At 41.2% G+C, this 19,199-nt stretch overlaps 1 protein-coding gene across 4 annotated transcripts in view; it reads left to right on the top strand.

The window, feature by feature from the left end:
- NMNAT3 (nicotinamide nucleotide adenylyltransferase 3) overlaps positions 1–19,199 on the top strand; it is a 98,291-nt gene that overhangs the window by 65,509 nt on the left and 13,583 nt on the right. For 3 of the 4 annotated variants that reach the window (XM_028519006.2, XM_036030726.1, XM_036030724.1), the window contains one exon: positions 18,188–18,371. The exons of the other annotated variant lie outside the window; for it this stretch is intronic. In XM_028519006.2, coding sequence (XP_028374807.1) covers positions 18,188–18,371 — 184 coding nt within the window. The remainder of the gene's footprint in view (positions 1–18,187; positions 18,372–19,199) is intronic. 4 annotated transcript variants of the gene reach the window in all.

Here is a 19,199-nt window from a genome sequence, read left to right as displayed (position 1 = left end):
GTTGTTTTGACAACTGTAGTTTTCTTTCTAATATGTATGCTAGGTCTTAATAAAATGCTGATAAACGTGCCAGAGCATTCTCTGTGGAAATAATGAAGTCTTTACACTTTGGAATGCTATTAAGTCTTACTTAATGGTTTGTGAGGCTGCTAGCATTTTAAGGAGCAGTAATATTTTACTGAAGCCCACTCTTGCAAGGGAGATGGTCTTATCGTTTAGGTTAGCTCTAGAGGGGGTGGAATCTCTGTCATACACCACAGTGACCTGGTGTGGGCTACAGATAGACAGAGGTGGGGCTGCCAGTGGTACCCTTCTTAGACCTGGCTGGCTTAGGACTCTCCAAACCTCACCATCGGACATAGGTACATACAGTGCAATAGAAAAAGTATAAGCAGACCTGGGTTCAAATCTCAATTCTGCTATTTCTGGTAGTATAACCGTGTAAAAAGTCACATACCTTTTTGAACCTCCATTCTTGTTCTAGTTATTATTACTACATAATAACCACCCCAGACTTCGTGGTGTAAACTGACCATTTTGTTGTGCTCAGAGAGTCAGTGGATCGGGAATTTGGACAGAGCACAGTGGGATGGTTTGTTTCGGCCCCAGGATGTTGGGAGACTCTGCTGGGAGTGACTGGACAGCTGGGAGCAGGAAGCATCTGGAGACTTCTTCACTCTGGCAGTTGATGCTGGGCGTCAGCAGGGATGTCAAGGGGGATATTAATTTGGACCATAACACGTACATGTGACTGCACCATGGGGTCTCTCAGCATAGGCTAGTTCGGGCTTTCGTGGTCTGGCAGCTGGGTTCTGAGACCAAGTCTTCTCACATCCCAAGGTAAAAGTATATGGCACATTTAGGACCCAACCTTGAAAGTGACACAGTATCACTTCTGTCGCTGGGTAAAGCAGTCACAAGCGCCCACCCAGGTCCAAGGCAGTGGGGGGATGGGGGGTGGGCACAGACTTCAGCTCTTGGTGGAGGGGTAGCCAGGTTCCAGAAGAGCATAGAGGCTGGGAAATAAATGCTCTGACCATCTTTGGAAACTGCAGTCTACCATAATTCTCTCTGCTGTGTTACCAGGCCAGGGAGTAACAATTGCTGAGCACCGGCTAAGTGCCACAAGGTGTCCATATGTTACCTAATCCTCACTAGTTTAAAGTATAGTATTTAAACAATTCTAGGGTCTAGGAAAATAGACAGGGTAGCGGCCACCTCATGTATTGTTTGGTAGGGAAGGCACAAGCACAGGATGTCCACCAAGAAAGCAACTTTTTAGTTTCTGTTCATGTTGCCTCTGCTAATATCCCATTGGCCAAAGGAACTCGCATGGCCAAGCCCAAAGTCAAGGGGCAGGAAAGTATATTCTTCCTTTGTGAGGCTGTGGCAGAGGTGTGGGTGTGTAATGTTATTACAGCAGACTGAGGAATTAGGATCAATAATTCAATCTACCATAGCCATTTTCTAGAACAAAGAAAATTGGATAACGATATTGTGGCATTATAGCTAGTGTTTAACAGTTCTATCTTGGATGCAAAACACCCACATAAAACAGTAGGTTATGAAATTGCTAATGAAAGAATAATTCAACGTGACCAAGCAGCACTTACCCAAGGTATTCAAGGACAGCGTACCATAAAGATATCTATTAATATACCACATTACTAAGACTATATATTTTTATGAAATGTAACTCATCATCTCAATACACACTTAAATGTCATTTAATGAAATTCAGCACCTACTGAGCATTTTTTTAAGCTCTTAGTAAATTAGAACTATAAGGATACTTATCTGGCATGATAAATAATGGCTTAACACTTAGGAAGCATTCCCACAGAAGCAAGGAAATAGAAAAGAATGCCTGCTCACCTCTGTTATTTTCCAATGGCATCACTCAAAAATAAGAAACACAGTTATAGAAAGGAGACTCAGTCTTTATTATTTGCAGGTGCTATTACTGTAGCCCTAAAAACTAATCCAAGAGAAGCATTTGAAAAAGTATTAGAACTAATCAGTTCAGTAAGGTAGCCCAGATTCAAACTGAACAAACCAAAGTACAGAGTGATCACGTCATAAGGAATATAAATGTTGAATCACTTATGTTGTACACCTGAGACTAATTTAATACTGTATGTCAACTATAGTTTAATTTTTAAAAAGGTAGAGTTTTCTGTATAACAGTTGTAATACAATATAATGAAAAAATATGCAGATGCAATAAAATATGAGAAAAAGGATCCATTCCCAAGCACATAACAGCCAAGAACGTAAGTCCCCAGGAGTCCCCTGCACCAGCAGCTCGGAGGGCACAGAGGGCGGCAGCTCTGCCCGTCTGCCTGGAGACAGGACTGAGTGGAAACACAGCCGGCTCCTCTCTGGCACAGTCATTTATTGATTGGCTTTCCAGTGGAAATACCCCTGGCTATTATTCTATATTTAACTTGAGAAAGTGTCCCAGCATCCTCCTGGAAGACTAAACAGGTTCTCTGAAAGTTCTCTCAGACATTAAAGTGTAGTTTGTTTGTTTGTTAAGTGGCTAAATGAATGTGACACTGACTCTGGAAACCACAATGAAACAGAAAATCTATATGAAAAGAGTATATGGTAAGGGAAAAACAAAAAATCAGTGGGGGCAGATTATTTAATTAAAGAAAATGGGAGAGTCACTTAAGTATTTTAGGAAAAGAATCTATTTGATTTCCTACCTTATATATTCCAGTCAGTATAATAGTAAAGATGAAGCTTGGAAGTAGAGAATTCCTTGTCAGTGGCTGTTCCCTTTGACTGGTAGCTCCCTCCTTGAACTATACAAGCAAGTGTATTTCTAAGATGCTAAGAAAAATTACAACAAACCTAAATATTGCCTTTATCCTTTTGCTGTGAACAAAATAATCAGGGACCTACCCCAGCTCAGACAGGGCCACCCAGCAGCTCCTACTGGACATGCAGACCTGTCTGGAGTCAGAGAAAGGTTACAGGTTGTATAGGAAGGAATTGAACTTACTAAGAATGTCCCAGCCTGCAGATTCAGGCCAAGCGGCCCTCCACATAAAAGCTAAAATTTTTAAATGTCCGGTTCTCCATGAGATTCCAGAGGAGAAGGCAGCACTAGCAACACAGCAGCCTGTCATGAAATAGGGGCAGTCTGAGGACAGCGAAGGGCTTTCCCAACAAAAACCACCATCGCCAGTTAATGATTGGTGGAGACAGGGCTGCAGGGGGCCATAAGGAATTCTTCCAGAACCCTCCAAAAAATAAGGACACAAAAATTATGAGAGGAGGCAGAGAACTGATGCAAGAGAATAGAGCAGAAGGATAATAACAATCAGAAATGACAGAAGAAAGTGTCGCTGAGAAGTCTTGAGGCTTTACTTCACATGGATGGGAAGTCTTAAGTGATTGAGACTGTGACATAATTCCTAGCAGACAGGAGTTGAGACAAAGGTCCACGATTTGGAGTCAGTCCTCTATATGGTTACAACAGGCCCAACAGGAAAACGTTCCACATGCACATTCTTGTGAAAAGGAGTTCATACCCATCAATAGACAAATAGGCAATGAATAGGAACAGGCAGTTCACAAAAGGAGAAATGTAAATGTCTAAGAAGTAATGAAAGTCACATAAGTAATTTTAAATGCAAATTTAAACCATTAAAAAAACTCCTACAAATGGGCAAAGATGCTTTTAAATGAGTAGCCTCAGTACTGGCCAATCATGGGGTAAGATGGGCTGCCTCTCTCAGACCCTGCGGGGGGGGGGGGGGGGGGGGGCGGGGGCGGGAAGGGCCCCCCCCCCCCCCCACTGTCTCCTGTTCTGACTTCCTGGAAAGCAGTCTGGAAAGACAGGCCAGAGCCCCCCAAATGTTCAAACCAGTAATTTTTCTTTCTAATAATTTATCTTTAAAAAGTATCCATTATTTGCCACCAAGATCAACTAAGACAATCACAATCTATTGATTCTAGCACACACAAAAATTTTGTTTTTACTTTTTTAATCTCCATTATTATGCAGCTATTACAAATGGTGATTTCAAGAGTACCAGTGGTCAAGAAAAACTATTTGCAATATGATCTAAATAAGGCAAATACAAAATTGGATATCTCATATAAAGAAAAACATGTAGATGAAACAAAACAAAGAAAATTAACCAAAACAGCAACAGTATTAAACCCGAGGATGTTTTGTTACCTGTCGATTCTTTATACTTCTCGGGGTTCCGGACGCTGCTGTAAGGCTCTCAGGAGCTTTGTTCCGTCCCTCCCTGTCCTTTTCTCTGGGTCCGTGAGCGGCCACTTTTGAATTTTTGAACTGTTTTCTCTAGCATTTGACTCCCTGTTTATGAATAATAAACATATACAATAGTATATGTATACTTTTTAATTTTTTCATTTTAGATATTTTGGCTTTCAATTATGAAAAATGAAGATTTAGCTCCCTCGCACCTCTGCCCTCACACTGCACCTCCACCACATGCTCCCAAACTGAGTAGCTCACAACTTGGGGTTAAATGAACATTTGTCGTTTACATTTATGTCTGTGTAAATGGCATTAACTGAACCATGTAATACACTATGATTCCGTTGCCTCTCGTGTAAACTTTGATTTTTTCTAGAGTTAATAATCACTTCATTTATTTTCTTAGGTTCCTATCACTCACTAATCAGTCCCAAAATTTCCAACAAATCTCTATAGCTCTTCTTAATACAAACAGATATACCAGGTAATCTGTTGGTTCCATTTGTTTCTGTTCGTGTCCTTCCTGGAGTCCTGCTTCACCCCTGCCACCCGGGATCCCCTCAGTGATTTCCTGGGACTCCCTTCGCCTGCCTCCTGATGTGCAACTCTTGTTTCTCGGATCCCATGCCTTCTCTCTCTCTTTTTTTTTTTTTTTTGTTTAACTCTCTTGTTCTGGCGAAGTATATTCTCTGATATCTTTCTGAAAAAGGGTCTATGGGAGATAAATTTTCTAAGACTTTGCATATATGAACACTCCAACTTTATTCCACATTCCAATTCCAAGGTCGGTAAACTAGCCCATGTGCCAAATCTGGCCCGTAGTCTGTTTTTATTCTTTCTGTGAGCTAATAATGGCTTTTTAAAAAATATTTTAAGTGTTTAAAATTAAAAAAGAATATGTAACAAAGACTATGTATATGTGTATGTGTGTATATATATTTATTTGTATATATTTATATAGTTCTATATGGTCCATAAAGCCTAAACTATTTACTGTCTGTTCCTTAAGAGAAAGAGTTTGCTGACCCCTGACTGGTTGTCCAGCCAAATAGAGAATTCTAGGTTGGAAATAATTTTCCTTTAATGTTTCAAAGGCTTTGCTTCACTGTTTTCTGGATCCCAGAATTGATGTTGAGAAATTCATGATAGCCTGCTTCCCAGTCCTGTGTATTCGACCTCCAGTTTTCACTCTGGAAACTTTTGGAATCTTCTCATTAAACCTGGTGGTCTGAAGTTTTATAATGGTTTGCCAGCGTGTGAGCCTTGTTTTATTCAGAGTGATAAGCACTCAGAGGGCCTTCGATTCTAAACATGTGTGTCCTTCTGGTCTGGGAAAATATTTATGTTATTTCCTTGATGTTTTCTGCCCTCTGTTCTCTTTCAGGAATTTCTGTTTGTTATATATTGGACCCCCTGGGTCTATCCTCCAATTTTATCTTCTTCCTGGAAGATAATTTCTTCCAGCTTGTCTTTCACTTCTTCTGCTAATTGATGTTATTGCTTTTGTCACCCACCAGAATGTGAGTTCCACAGGGATGCGAGCTGGCCCAGTTTACTCCCAGTGTCCCAGCACAGTCCCTGGCTTACTGTAGACAGTTGGTGGATATTATTGAACAAGTGAATACTTTTTGAATTTCTAAGGGCTTCTTCTTGTTTTCTGATTATTTCTTCCTACAGCATCCCATCCTTGTTTCATGGATGGGGATGTCCTCTTCCTACCTTTTTGACAACATGTTTGGAGACTTTTGAAGTTTCCTTTTGCTCTCTGCATTGCCTCTGCGGCCTCCAGGTTCCTTCTCTCCTGCTGGTGGGTTAGGTCTCTGTCGTGCATGGTCAGCACCTCTCTAAAATGTCCTTTCTGAGGCTCCCCACTCCTGTTTTCAGATCAGGCCCTAAATGCTGGCTGGAAGCTGTGAGTATATGGGTAGAGCCGCGGGGCCTCATGGCCGGGTGATCAGGTCCTAAGCCCAAGAACACCGAATGTGAGTATCTAGCTGTCTTCTCCTGGGTGCACCTGTTTCCCAGAGAGACGTGTCCAGTCTGGTATGCTAGGAGTCAGATTCAATCATCCTGTCTTAAGGATGGTACATCCCCCTCCTCTCGGCTGTGCCTGTATCTGAGGGTCCAACCTCGGCAGAAAGCAGATACCTGGCTTCTGCCAGAAAGGGAGAATAAGGAAGGTGATTGGATCTAAGGGCTCCTTAAACAAACCCTCAACTAGTCTTCCTGTGTTCTGGCCTCTGGCACCCCCACCTAGAGAGGCTGCTGGCTTTTCAGTTCCTGAGCCTTTCTGGGCATCTGCTGTGCAGGGCACCTTGCCTCTTACCACCTTCCCTGCCCACAGACTTGGCTTGCTCTGTTGCCATTATTCATCAGCTCTTTAGCTTCCAGAGTTTTGTTCACCTTTCCCATCTATTGCTGTGTTCTTTCTCACTGTCTTTGCCCTTTTGATTTCGTACTTCTTTTATTCCTTTGTTGCTATTTTATTAGATTTTCCACAGGGCTGGAGATAAACAAGGAGTTCTATACACCGTGTTAAACTCACAGCCATGTATTACTATGGCAACCTCAAAGTAAAGACAATATAACTTCATGCTAAGCAGTGTTCTGGGATGTTACCAGAATGAAGATGGGTCCAGGTCCTCGGGGAGAGACAAAGGCAAACAGATCATTATCACACACACGCTGTAATGGAGGTGTGTCTGGGTAGCAACAAGGTCACTGGAGGAGTACCTGCATCTAGCATTTGGGAGGGTGGGAGGGTGGTCACGCACGAGGCAACACTGGGGTTGTGGGGTTGTGAGAAAGGGAAAAGGCTTGAACTCATGGCCATTTGAAGGGCAAGGAGTTTTAGCCAAATTGTTGCTTTTACTGGCTCTTCTCTCCTGGGTGCTGTAACAAAGCAGTGATTTCTCAGTGTACGACCTGCAGTGTCAAGATGAGCCAAACCATCGCAGGTGACACCTGAGTATCCAAGCAGCTGAGCAGAACAGCCTGGAGGGGATCCTGGTGCCCCACACCCAGTTTTCTTCAGTAAAACAGGCAAATGTAAGGGTTAAATGTGTATGAATTGCCCAAAAGAGAACTAATACGTTCCATGCATAACACGGGACTCAGATGTGTAGAAATATAACTTACTTTGCTTTCTATTAACACTCAACTGGCTCTCAAGCCACCATTTTCATGAATGGTAAAAAAAAAAAAAAAATTGCCACTTCAAGGTAACTATCTTCTGATTTTAAGCTTACTCTCTTATGGGTCAACATTAAATCAGGTTAATCTTTTACTGCCTGTGTCCCCAAGGTTCAGTTAGCATCCTAGGTGGCGTAGTATCCTGGCATCTGAAAAGGGGCTTCTGGCCCTCAATGCCTTCTAGCCGAGGAGTCTGCCTGCAGCCCTGGCACTGGCCTCTATCCTCTCTGCTTCCACCACTGAAGCCTCTTCAGCACCTCCTGGCTCCGACACTACCACTGACTTCAGGCCCACACCTGAGCTCTCCCTGGTACTGCCAACACCATGGTTCCTGCCTTTGGGCTGCTCACCCTAAACCCTGTCTTCCCCCAAATAGCCCTATTCTTTACCTCCATCACTACCCCTCTCAAGGAGCCTCAGCAACTTTTATGGATCTCTGCCATGCCCTGCTGAAGCTGAAAGGGACTTGGAAGGCAGGGAGAGGGTGTTTTCTGAAGCCCTTTCTCCTTATTCATGCCACACCACCATTGCCACTGTGTTGAGGCAATTCTGTACAGACACAGGGCAATGCGAGATGGTCTCCTCCCAGAATTCCAAGTGGGAAGCAAAATACAAGCCTACCAGCTGTGCAGTTTCCAAACCTAACCTGGCCTCGTAACTATGCCCTCCTCTGCCCAACGCATACAAGGTTTTGTCTCCGAAAGGTAAGAGGGTGCAGGGAGCAGGCCTCAACTCGTGTCTAAACTCTGTCACCACAAACCTTTTCCATCGCATTCTTCTCTATGCCTGCTGCTCGTTCCTCCCCGCTCATCCCAGAAAGGCCTTTCCTCTCCACTTTGCTTTTCTCTCCTTCTTACGACTCCATGGGCCATAGTACAACTGTGTGCTCTCCCTCCCTGGGCTCTCATTCCTGATTTTTTTAAGGGTAACTTTTGGAACTTAAATAAATCTCTCACCAAAGCCTGACTCTTACAAATGAAAACTTTAACCTTCACAAATGTTGCTCTGAAATGAGTTTTAGCAGCCAGTGCTGGAAGTTAAAAGCTGAATGCCCTCTCTTTATTCTCAGCTGGTTCTGCCATCCCTTGGAGCAGTGCATGCTGCAGCCTCCATGCAGGAGGGCCCAGGGCAGCCAGGTCACCAGGGCTGGAATAATGCCTCAAAGAACTTCCAGCTTCCGGGGGGCGGGGGGCAGGTAGTGAGACAGGCTGCAGTCTTTGGACCAACTCTCCTACTAAAACAACGATAAATACTGGAGAGAACATTTTTCAAACCTCACTTTCAAAGCTGAAAAGTGGGGATGTCTCAGGCTAGCTGAGATAAACTCCAGTAACCATGAGGCCAGTAGGTTACTAGACTACCAGAACCACTGATGTCCCACAAGCACTTGCCACTGCTGCTCACTCAACCATTGAATCAGTGGCCATTGAAGCCAAGAGGGAGAGTTCAAGGGCTGGAACCCCCACAAGCTGGGGAGCATTATGGGTGACTTCTCACATATTAAGCTGAACCCCCATAGAACTATACCCTCAGGGCCAGGGTGAACTGGATCTTAACTCCCTTAACCCAACCCTGGAGGACTTCAGAGAAGCATCAGTACCTTGGTGCTAAGGCAAGTAGGAGGAGAAGAAAAATGGGCACACATCAGCCTTTTCTCAGGTATTGTAACCCTTTGCCTGAATTGGCCAAATAAGCTCAAACCAAGAGCTTGATTTAAGATCATGCATGACTTTTAATAACTCCAGGTCCCTGGCAAAAGCAAATATAAAGCCATTCTGGGGGAGGGCATGTCTATCTTAGGCCAGAGGGAGCCTCCACAAATAACTAGTCAGGGATATTCAACAGCAAGCAGTCAAAAATAAGCACAAAAGAAACAAAACAATATAAATAAGAATGAGCAGAAACAATAGTCAACAAAAATAACCTGTACAGACTTTGAAATTGGCACTGTCAGATACAGGTTTTTAAAGTTATGCTTTTATTTAAAGAAAAACTAAAAAGTGACTCACTAGATTTGATGAAGAACCAATCAGAACTTCTAGAAGTGATGACTAAAGTAAACAAAAGCTCAATGAAAGTCCAATAGCACACATAACAATTCTAAATGTGGGCATGCAAAACAAACAAACAAAACCCAGAGTCTCAAAATACATAAAGCAGAAAAGCAAAATAGACAAATTTACAGTTAGAGGTGGGGACTTCAACACTCCAGTCTTCATAACTGACCAAAATGCTCCACAGAAAATCAGCAAGGATGTAGAACTGAACAACAACAATCGACTAGCATGATCTCATTGACTTGTATAGAACTCTCCAGCCAACAACAGCTGGACACACCTTTTTTAAGCACCTATGACAGGGGTGTCAAACTCATTTTCACCACAGGCCATATCAGCCTGGTATTGCCTTCAAGGGGTCAAATGTAATTTTAGGACTGTATAAATGTAACTACTCTTTAACTGTTAAGCCAGAGCTTGGCGTTGCCACCAGTAGAAACAAGGTGCCAGGCTGAGCAAAACAAGGTGAAGGGCTGGATTCGGCCCTCGGGCCTTGTGTTTGCCACCTGTGACCTATGGAATATTCATTCAGATAGGCCACATTCTGAGCCATTAAACAAACTTCAGCAAGTTTAAAAGAATTGAAATCATACCATAGTCTCTGACCATAATGGAATCAACTAAAATCAATTAGAAAAAGACACCAAGAAAATATTAAAACACTTTAAAATCAAACAATACAATTCTAAATAATCCATGTGTCGAGAAATTCTCAAAGGAAGTTTTTAAAAAGACATAGATAGAAGTGAATGAAAATGAAAATACAACATATGAAAATGTGTTGATGCAGCTAAGTCTGTACTAAGAAGGAAATTTATAACACCAAGACTTATATTAAAAAAAAAAGGAAAGGTCTCAAGTCAAGAAATAAAAGGCTTATTTTGTAAAGGAAGAAAGAAAACTTTCTTCATTTGCATGTGACATGATTGCCTGTGTAGACAATCACAAGGAATCCATTTTTAAAAACTCCTAGAATAAATGAGTTTGGTTAGCAAGATAAAAATCAAGCAGAAATCAATCCCATTCCTGTGTACTAATAACAAACATGTGAAAGCCAAAACTACAGCAGTACCTTTTACAGTTGAGCTCAACAAAATGAAATACTTAGGTATAAATCAACAAAACACATACAGAATTTATATCCTAAAATTACACGATGTTGTGAAAGAACCCAAAGATCTAGACAAAAATGAAGGATTTACGTATTCATAAATCAGAAGACTCAAAAGTTCAATCAAGAATGAAGTCGCTAACTTAAGGACATTCTACAAGATATATTCTATCCGAAGAAAAGTTATTCCCAGATAGAAGGTCTGACATGCAAAAAGAAATGGAGTACAAAGAAAATAGCAAATAGATGGGTGAATTTTATTTTTGTGAATTTGATTTATCTTTTCAGAGACCAGCTTTCTTCGTTTCACTGCTCTTTTCTATTGTTTTTTAAATTTTCTGTAGTGTTTATGTCTATGCTGATCTTGACTATTTCCTTCCTTCTGTTTATTTCAGGTTTCATTTGTTCTTTTTCTAGCTCCCTTAGGTGTAGAGTGAGATTATTTACTTGGGAATTTTCTTGTTTCTGAAGTTAGGCCTAGATAACTAGAAACTTCTCTCTTAGGACTGCTTTTACATCTCATTAATTTTGAAAAGTCGTGTTTTCATTTTCATTGCTTTCAAAATTATTTTTGGTTCCTGTTTTATTTCTTCTTTGACCCATTGGTTGTTTAGTGGCATGTTGTTTACTCTCCACAAAGTCGTGCTGTTTCTAGTTTTCTTCGTGTAGTGGACTTCTAATATGCCATTGTGGTTGGAAAAGATGCTTGATATGATTTCAGTCTGCTTGAATTTATTGAAGCCTGTTTTATGGCATATTATGTGATCCATCCTGGAGAATGTTCCATGGGTAAGTTTAAATGTGATTGGTGTATAGTATTATTGTGATTGGGGTATAGAATTGGTGTGATTGGTGTATAGTATTATTAAATGTCATTAGTGTATAGAATTATATAGTATAATAAGGTCTGGAGGATAAATAGACTTAAAATATCTACAATAATAACATGTAAGGTCGTGGTAATAGAGTTACAGAGTCCTGAAATCCTTGTGTTGTTGAGGAAGAGGGTAAAGGTCTTAATTTACTTTGGATATAAGAATGCATATGTGAGTTTCAGTGTGAGAGAAAAAAATGAAATAAAGTCCAAAGATATGCAGAAAAAGAGAAAAAAAACACAAAATTTGTGACAAAAACAAAGCACAGAATTGGTAGCTTGAAACTTAAATATGTTAACATTCACATTAAATGTAAGTAAACTTAATGTCCCTGTTACAAATCAGTAATTGTCAAACTTGACCCCCCAAAATTTCATTCAGCTATTTATAAAAGTTGTATTTAGGACTTCCGGCCAAGATAGAGGCTTAGGTGGACACAACGTATCTCCATGCACAACCAAGATTGGAACAACAACAATTTAGAGACAGAATAACATCCAGAACTGACAGAAAATTTATCTGAATGAAAGTCAGACAGCCAAGAAGTTGAAATAGACCCGTTCATCCAGACCAGTAGGAGGGGCAGAGACAAGCAGCCAGGCGCGGGTTGCTGCACAGAAAGCAGAGGGAGTTGGGCGCATAAGGCATCTGGGGCGCACAAGATCACAGCGGGTGGACCCTGAGTACACAAGGGGCAGGTGGCAGACCCAGTGAGGCGGCGATTGTGGAGCACGGCAGAGCTCGCAACCCAGGATCCCAGAGAAGGGACTGAGGTCCCACAGAGAACGGAGCTACCGCCATTGTTCCCTCTTGACCCCACCTCTACATACAACATCACAATCTAGCGACTGGGGTGCCCAGCCTTGGTGAACACCTAAGGCTCTGCCCCTCACCATAACAGAGCAACCAGACCAAAAAATAAGAGAGAGAGAGAGAGAGATGGCTCAAACAGAAGAACAAATCAATACCTCAGAACTCATCCTTTTAAGTGACCGAGAGATAGCTAACCAACCAGATGCATAGTTCAAAACACTGGTGATCAGGATGCTCACAGAATTGGTTGATTTTGGTCGCAAATTAGATGAACAAATGCAGGTTACGATAAAAGAAATGAAGGAAAATGCACAGGGAACCAACAGTGATGGGAAGGAAACTGGCATTCAAAACAATAGAGTGGACCAGAAAGAAAAAAGAAACAACCAAACAGGAGAGAATGGAGAAATAAGAATTCAAAAAACGAGGAGAAGCTTAGGAACTTCCAGGACATCTTTAAACGTTCCAACATCTGAATTATAGGGGCACCAGAAGGGGAAGAGGAAGAGCAACAGATTGAAAACATATTTGAACAAATAATAAAGGAGAACTTCCCCATTCTGGCAAAGGAAATACACTTCCAGGAAGTCCAGGAAGCTCAGAGAGTCCCAAAGAAGCTGGACCCAAGAAGAAACACACCAAGGCACACCATAATTACATTAGCCAAGGTAAAAATGAAGGAGAGGATCCTAGAAGCAGCAAGAGATAAGGGGACAGTAACTTACAAAGGAGTTCCCATCAGACTGTCAGCTGGTTTTCAAAAGAGACCTTATAGGCAAGAAGGGGTTGGAAAGAAGTATTCCAAGTCATGAAAGACAAGGACCTACATCCCAGATTGCTCTATCCAGCAAAGCTTTCATTTAGAATGGAAAGGCAGATAAAGTGCTTCTCAGATAAGGTCAAGTTAAAGGAGTTCATCATCACCAAGCCCTTATTTTATGAAACATTAAAGGGACTTATCTAAGAAAAGAAGATAAAGAAAAAAGCATGTATAGTAAAAGGACAGCAAACTCACAACTATTAACAACCACACCGAAAACAAAAACAAAAACAAACTAAGCAAACAACTAGAACAGGAACAGAACCACAGAAAGGGAGATCAAATGGAAGGTTAGCAACAGGGGAGTGGGAGGAGGAGAGACGGGGAAAAGGTACAGAGAATAAGTAGCATAGATTGTAGGTTGAAAATAGATAGGGGGAGGGTAAGAATAGTACGGGAAATGTAGAAGCTAAAGAACTTACAAGTATGACACATGGACACGAACTAAAGGGGGGAATGTGGGTGGGAGAGGGTGTACAGGGTAGAGGGGAGTGAAGGGGGGAAATGGGACAAGTGTAATAGCATAATCAATGAAATATATTTTAAAAAGTTGTATTTAAAACAGAAGTATAGAAAAGTTCAAAGAGAAAGTTTAGTAAAATATGCCACACATATACTAATCAAAATAAAGCTATTGAGGATACATTAATATCAGACATACAGACTTTAAGTCAAGAAACATTGTTAGAGTTAAAGATGCTTGATTCACAGAAAGATGTGTAAGAATAATAAATATATAGGCAATAACATATCCTTAAAAATATATGAAACAAAAGTTGAAAGAACTTTTTAACAGGAAAACTAGAAAACTCCATAATCATAGTGGGAGATTTTAACGTGCCTCTGTCAGTAACTAATACAACAAGCATACCAAAAAATCAGTAAAAATGTAGATTTAAACAAAGCAATTAGCCATCTTGACTGAATGGACAGAACATTGTACCCAAAAATTAGACTACACATTCTTTTTCAGCAAACATGGATCATTTACCACATCCAGCTTGCCATATTCTGGGACATGAAGCAAGCATCAACACATTTAAAGTAATTAAAATCAATATAGAGTATGTTCTCTGAGTATAGTGCAGCCAAGGTAGAAACCAATAACAAAAAGATAATCAAAAACCTCATTGTGTCTGATAATTTAAAAATACTTCGAAATAACTCATGGATCAAAAGACATAATAATGGAAATTAGAAACTATTTTGAATGTAATGATTACAAAAACTACATATCAAAATGTGTGGTATGCAAGTAAAGACATGCTTACAGAGAAACTTTATAGCCTGAACTGTGTATATTAGAAAATAAGAAAAATCACAGATTAGTTAGCTGAACATTCATCACAAGAAGTTAGAAAAAGAATAGCAAATTAACACCAAGAGAGGAAGAGAATAGAACTCATTAAAAATAAGCAAAAATAGATGAAATGGAAAACCAATACTCAGTAGAGATCAATAAAGCCAAAAGTTGGTTCTTTGAAAAGACTAATAAAATGCAAACCTCTTGAAGATCGAGCAAGGAATGTATCCAAAGTAACCTGAAACACTAATTCGCAAGAATATGTGCTGTACCCCTATGTCCTTTGCAGCATTATTTATACCAAGATTTGGAAGCAGCCCAAGTGCCCATCAGTAAATGAATGGATAAAAAGGCTGTGGTCCCTTTACACAATGGAATACTACTTGACTGTAAAAAAGAAGGAAATCTGACCTTTTGTGACAGAATGGATGGACCTGGGGAGTATTGTGCTAAGTGAAATAAGCCAGTCAAAGAAAGACAAATATCATGTGATTTCACTTATATGTGGAATCCAATGAACAAAATAAACAAAATAGAAACAGACTTATACACACAGAGAACAGACTAACAGCTGCCAGAGAGGAGGGTTGGTGGGGCGGGGGGGGCTGGGTGTAAAAGTTGAAGGGATTAAGCAAAAATAAAAATCATCATAGACACAGACAATAGTATGGTGATTACCAGAGGGAAAAGAGGGTGGGGGGAGGCAGAGAGGGTAAAGGGGTGATAAATGGTGATGGAAGGAGACTTGACTTTGGGTGGTGAACACACAATACAGTGTACAGATGATGTATTATAGAATTGTACACTTAGACCTATATAATTTTATTAACCAATACCAACCCAATAATATCAATAAAAATGTTTTTAAAAGAAAGAAGATAGTGGGAATAATACAAGGATAACTTCTAATGCCATCTTTGTTCAGAATTATACTCCCAGTCTTAAATGATGTAACAAGAACAATAAGTAAAAGGTATAGAGATTGGAAATGAATCAGCAAAATGCTCTGTATTTTCAGATGGTATTATTTTGGACATAGAAGATCCAAAAGACTGCAGATGAATGATTAGAATCTGTAAGAGTTTAGCAAGGTTACTGGATACAAGATAATAAGTCAAGAGTGTTTCTACATGTCAGCAACAAACAGAAAAAAATGTATTTTTTAAAAATGACATTTATAGTGACATCAAAAGAATTAAGTACCTACAAATAAATCTTACAAAGATGTGTAAGTGCTCTACATGAAAAATCGTAAACCTTTAGAGACATTTAAGACCTAGAGAAATGGAAAGATGTACCACGCTCATGGATTGGGAGACTCCATAATGTAAACATGTCAGTTCACCTAAATTGAATTATGAATTCAATTCAATTCCTATCAGTATTTCAACCGGTTTTTTGACTGGGGTGGGGGATTTAATTTTGTGGAACTCGACCAGCTCTTTCTAAAATTTATATGGAAAACGCGGAAAGTCAAAAACTGCCAAGACACTCTTGAAGAACGAGGTGGGGGAATTTGTTTATCAGGCACCAGGATGTACACACAGTAAAGCTACATTAAGCAAAACAGTGTTTCAGTGCTCAGGGCCAGGCACACAGTGCAGCGGGTCGGAACAGAGAGCAGGGAGACAGGCCCACGCACAGATGGACGCTCGGCGTCATCCCGCATGGCGATGCACAGTGGGGTGGTGGGGTCTGTTTCATAAATGCTGCCGGAATAATTGACTGTACAAATGGAAAGTAACTTAACAGTGTTCACGTCATGCACAAAGCTCCAAATGTGAAAAACAAAACTATAAACCTTTTATGAGATAACATAGGAAAATGTCTTTGTACAAAATGTACTCTTCATAAAGGAAAAAACTAATACCCCAACTACATTAAAATTAAGACCTTTTGTTTTCTAAAAGACTCTGTAAGAAGAAAAATAAGATAAGTCATGAAATAAGAGAAGACATTTATGACATATAACCAGCCAACAAAAAGCTAGTATTTGAAATATATTAAGAACTCTACAAATAAATGATTGAAAGGCAGACAACCCAAAATAGGGGCAAAAGATTGAAACAGGCACTTCACAAAAAAACTAAGCTTGTGTGCTTAATAACATATATGACCAAAGGCTCAGTCTCACTTGTAAGCAGGAAAACAAAAACAAACATTCACACCAGTGAACTATAACTGCACATCTGTGAGATGGGAAATGACAATACCCCCACATGACATGGTGTAGGGCAAATGAAACTCCTGTACACCGCTGGTTGGAGGATAAACAGCTACAACCACATCACAGAACCGCTCAGCATTATCTAATAAAGCTGCAAACATACCTCCTCTATGACTCAGCAGTTCCACTCTTAGGTATGTATCCTAAGGAATGCAGGCCTGTGTGCCCAGGGGGACTTGTGCAAGAATTTTATAACAACCTTGTTTGTGTTTGTCTAAAGCCAGAAGCCAGCTGAGTCCATCAGCAGTAAAATAGATCAGTTATCTGGTCATATGATCAGGCAGCGGAATGTTATGCAGCAATAAAACCGGTTGTACTACATGAATTTCACTCATATAAAGTGAAAAAGGCTTAACAGAAAAATACATTCAGTATGGGTCCATTTGTGAAACTCTCAGAAGGCAACATGAGTGTATGTTTTCTAAGGCTGCATAAGTACATGAAGTTTACTTATTATAATACAGTAGTAATAAAGGTAACACTATAAAGGAAAGCAAGAGAATTAATATTATAAAGGTAAGAATGGTGATGAACTCCCACCAGAGTGGGGCTGTGATGGGGACTTCCAGTGTGCCAGCAGTGTTGCGTGTCTTAACCCACGTGGTGGTAGTTAGAGCAGGGTGTGCCTTCTACCTCTGCGTCGAATCGTGTATGTCTTACACTCCTTTGTTTGCATGTCGTATTTCCTAATGCAGTTTTTAAAATATATACATATTTACTAAATCAAAGTATTTTCCCACTGCATAAACCTTATCTAAGTTCATCCTTACCACAAGGTCCTGCCAAGCAGGTCTTAATGCATTTTACAGATAACTGAAGTTCAAATGGTATTTTATTTTTCCCAAAGGTTTGATAATTTCCCTAAGGTGTCCTGTGAACTTCTTCCCAAGGGCTTTGAGCCCATTCATAGCTGTTCTGTGGGGGTTCTCTGTAGCTCCTACAGTGTCACTGTAGCTCTAAACTTAAAACTCCCCGTTCCCAGACCCTGAGCCATACAGCCTCACTAATCAGCCCAGCCCCCGTCTTTTCCACACCAGGCCTTCCCATTCCCTTACAGCACACTCCCCCAAAGCCAGTGTGGGGCCCGTGCATTCAACCTACTTCCCGTCCCCTACCTGCCTGGTTCGCCTAAAGTGCCCACGTCATCATCTTTGATCCACAAAGTTTTCTGTTTGGGCTAAGAAACTATATGTAACTATTGTCCCATTCTTGATTAGAGAATGATGATGCCTTTGTGAAGTCCCAGGCCGGGGAAGTCATGATGTTCCTCCTTCATACTCTGACCCAAACTGTCCACATGGCTATCTGGGACCTTCATCTGGCTCCGCCCTCACAACCTTTCTCTCTGGAGGTATTACTCTGGTTGGAGAAGATTCTGGAAGAGAAGAGCATGGTCCCTGAGGTGGCCTTCCCCCTTGCCTAAGGGAGCTGGCCCCTCAGGAAAGAATGTCAGGATGAGACACGGAGGTTTTTAGCATCCACCTGAATTCAGGTTGCCAGATGGTGAGTGTTTGTAAGTGTAACACCACTGTGCTCCTTTGCTTAGGAATGTACCAGGTGATTGGGGGTATCATCTCTCCTGTCAACGACAACTACAAGAAGAAAGACCTTGCAGCTGCCCACCACCGAGTGGCCATGGTCCAGCTGGCCCTGCAGATGTCCGACTGGATTCGGGTGGACACGTGGGAGTGTGAGCAGGCACAGTGGATGGAGACAGTGAAGGTGCTGAGGTAACAGTGGGCACGCATTTGTGAGATGACCAGGGTCATGGGACGTGTCTGCAGGGCCCACAGGGTGAAAGGTGGGGATGGAGTGTCAAGTGGGGCTTCAGCTAGGCCTTCTGAGCCAAAAGCCAAGAAGCACTTCACCCTAGAGGGAGAGAGACCAACAGACATATGCTCTCAGACAGGTCCGGAATGAAAAAAATCACAAACCACCGCCCTTCGGGGTGGGCTTCTAGAAACACCCAGTCTTGTTTGAGCAGGCTGTACCATCCAGCTCCAGTGTCACCGCTTAGTAGCTGTATGTCTTTAGACATTCGACCTAACTTCTCGAAGACACATCTCTCTCTTGCAAAATGGGGACAATACTTCCTAACTAGGATTTCAAAGATGTAAATAACTTTTCTGACCCAGAACCACACAAAAATATCCAGTAAATGGGACCTTTTATTACTGTCTTCCTTGAGTAGGTTGAAAACTGTGTGTACATAACAGGCCATCTCTTTCTAATTATACAAACCCTGAGTTCTACAAATCTAGACTTTAAAATATGTGGGGAAAAGCTATGAATCTAGAAATAGTTGCACTTTTTTTTCTCTTGGAATTGCTGTTAGCATTCAATGTAAGTAATTTGCTGTTTAAGCCCTGGCGCGTCCTGCACGTTCAGACAGTGGGTCACTGACCAGTGTCTGGGGAATGCTATGGAGTTGGCTAGAGAAGCAGAAGCCCCGCCTGTCCGGGCTGTCCCAGGGGGTTGTGAGGTGGGTCTGCCTTGCCTTAGTGACAGCTGGCTCTGCTGGAAGGGACTGCAAATTGTGGGCATTGTCTCTACCTATT

This window comes from Phyllostomus discolor, chromosome 7 (genome assembly GCF_004126475.2).
Source record: "Phyllostomus discolor isolate MPI-MPIP mPhyDis1 chromosome 7, mPhyDis1.pri.v3, whole genome shotgun sequence".
NCBI lineage: Eukaryota > Metazoa > Chordata > Mammalia > Chiroptera > Phyllostomidae > Phyllostomus > Phyllostomus discolor.
This window is presented reverse-complemented; position numbering and strand designations above follow the sequence as displayed.